General features: G+C 52.4%; 1 protein-coding gene across 1 annotated transcript in view; it reads right to left on the reverse strand.

Annotated features, from left to right (window-relative positions):
- Nucleotides 1-2,099, reverse strand: part of LOC107545182 (arylsulfatase F-like) — a 15,908-nt gene extending 13,809 nt beyond the window's left edge. Inside the window, exons 1-2 of the mRNA XM_016223249.2 lie at nucleotides 1,963-2,099; nucleotides 837-958 (exon numbers count right to left, since the gene is read on the reverse strand). Coding sequence (XP_016078735.2) covers nucleotides 837-958; nucleotides 1,963-2,054 — 214 coding nt within the window. The 5' untranslated portion in view covers nucleotides 2,055-2,099. The remainder of the gene's footprint in view (nucleotides 1-836; nucleotides 959-1,962) is intronic.

A 2,099-nucleotide genomic window follows, 5' to 3' on the forward strand; every position in this document is an offset into this window, starting at 1 on the left:
GTAGTAAAGATTAAGGGACCCCCTGAAGAGCTCACCTCTAAAAATTAAACTATGGCTCAGCAATTCCGCTCTTAGGTACGTGTCCAAAAATAATTTAAAAGGTCTGTTCAGCCCAAGTCAATTTGGCTCAGTTGTTAGCGTGTCTGCCTGAAAACTAAAAAATCACGGGTTCGGTTCCCGGTCAAGGGCCTGGACCTGGGATGCAGGTTGATCCTTGGACCCCCATCCTGGTGAGGGCAGGAGGAAACCAGTGTGTCTCTCTCATATCGATGTTTCTCTGTCTCCCCCTCCTACTCTGTCTCTAAAAAAAAACCAAAATAAAAACCCGCAAAAAATCAATGGAAACTATACCCTGGGGTGAAAATTAGCAGCAACAAAAAAGGTGTTGAAACAAAAACTTGTACAGACACGTTCAAAGCAGAGCTAAGTCCTCATAGCAGTTGAAAGGGAGAAACGACCCCAATGGTTGGTCTTCATGGAGCAGATGAGCTCCTGTGTCCTATCTGTCCGCTCAACGTGGATGGTCTGGGACGTTCTCACGGAACCTCCTCAAGGTCGTCGGGTTTTGTAAATTACCCCCTTGCAAGGCAACGTCTCATTTGTGTCCTGGGGCAGAGAGTCAAGGCTATGCCGGGCCTCGGGGCATCCTCAAAAAAATGTCCCCGTGCCCAGGTGAAGGCGTCCCTCAGCCACCTGAGGTGATCTGGATCACTCAGGGGCACACGGATTTGGACTTTGGCATCAGTAGCTGTCCACTCAAGAACAGGGGTGTGTGGGCCCGTGGCTCCCACCTTAATGATGCAGCAGAGGGGGGCCCAGGGTCCCAGTTCACAGACCTGACCGGATGGGGTACCTTCCCGTGAGGAACGCGGATCGGCTGGGGGTGCACATGGAGGCCGCGGAGATGTGCTGGGTCAGCTGAACGCCGTCTCTAGCCAAGCTGTCGATGTTGGGGGTCCTGGAAGGAGAGACGGAGGGAAAACTGGAGAAAGGGGGATGGGAGGAAAGAAACAGAGATGGACAGAGACAGAGAGAGAGAGAGAGACAGAGACAGAGAGATAAAGAGACATGGCGACAGAGAGACAGAGACAGAGAGACAGAGACAGAGAGAGACAGAGACAGAGAGAAGGAGGGGAGGGAATGAGAGACAGAGACATGGAGACAGAGAGACAGAGACAGAGAGACAGAGACAGAGAGAGACAGAGACAGAGACAGAGAGAAGGAGGGGAGGGAATGAGAGACGGAGACATGGAGACAGAGAGAGACACAGAGGCCAAGAGCAATAGACACTCACACACAGAGACATAAAGAGGAAAGGGAAGGAGGGAGGGGGAGAGGTTGAGAGAGACAGACAGAGACACAGAGACAGAGAGACAGAGGGAGACAGGCAGACGCACACACACACATCTGAAGGTAACAATCTCTGCATGTCTTTGGCGTAGAAACCATGGCTCGGCCCAGCCACTCAGAGACCTGAGGACGAGCGTTTGGTGGATAAATGTCCCTTCTCTGCACTCAGGTCACACACCTGCCATGGGATTGGCTATAAAACCAGCAGGGATCTCGCGGGACCCGTCCTGTCCAAGCCGCAAGTCTTGTTGGGAGGTGCTGTGAGCACCAGTGTCTCCTCAATAGGGGCAATAAAAACTTTAAAAATACATATAAAAATCAACACTCATCAAAACAGTGTCCCTCACAGAAGCTCCCTCGTGACAGGTGACGACTGAGCGCTTTGCCCGGGGGACTCACAGGCATGTGCTATTCGCTCAACAGGCCAGAAAATCAAGGTGCAGGAGGTGAGGCAAGTTGCCCGAGGGGTCGCAGCTGTGAGCGCAGAATCCGGATCCAAATGCACGTAACCCTGAGTTTAATATTCCCTCTTTCTCAGAAAGAATAAATTGGGTTTTGGGTGAAGCAGCGGTCAGCAGGTGCATCCACCATCCCGGCTGAAGGACCACGTACCTTAAGGTGTCGTTGCCATAGCAGCCCAGGTCTCCGATCCCAAGGTCGTCTGCCATTATCAGGACAATATTCGGCTTGTCATCGGCCTCCATTTGGGCCCGGCCCAAGTGGAAGAGCAACCACACCCAAGACAGGGC

The sequence above is a fragment of the Miniopterus natalensis genome, chromosome X (assembly GCF_054644295.1).
Source record: "Miniopterus natalensis isolate mMinNat1 chromosome X, mMinNat1.hap1, whole genome shotgun sequence".
NCBI lineage: Eukaryota > Metazoa > Chordata > Mammalia > Chiroptera > Miniopteridae > Miniopterus > Miniopterus natalensis.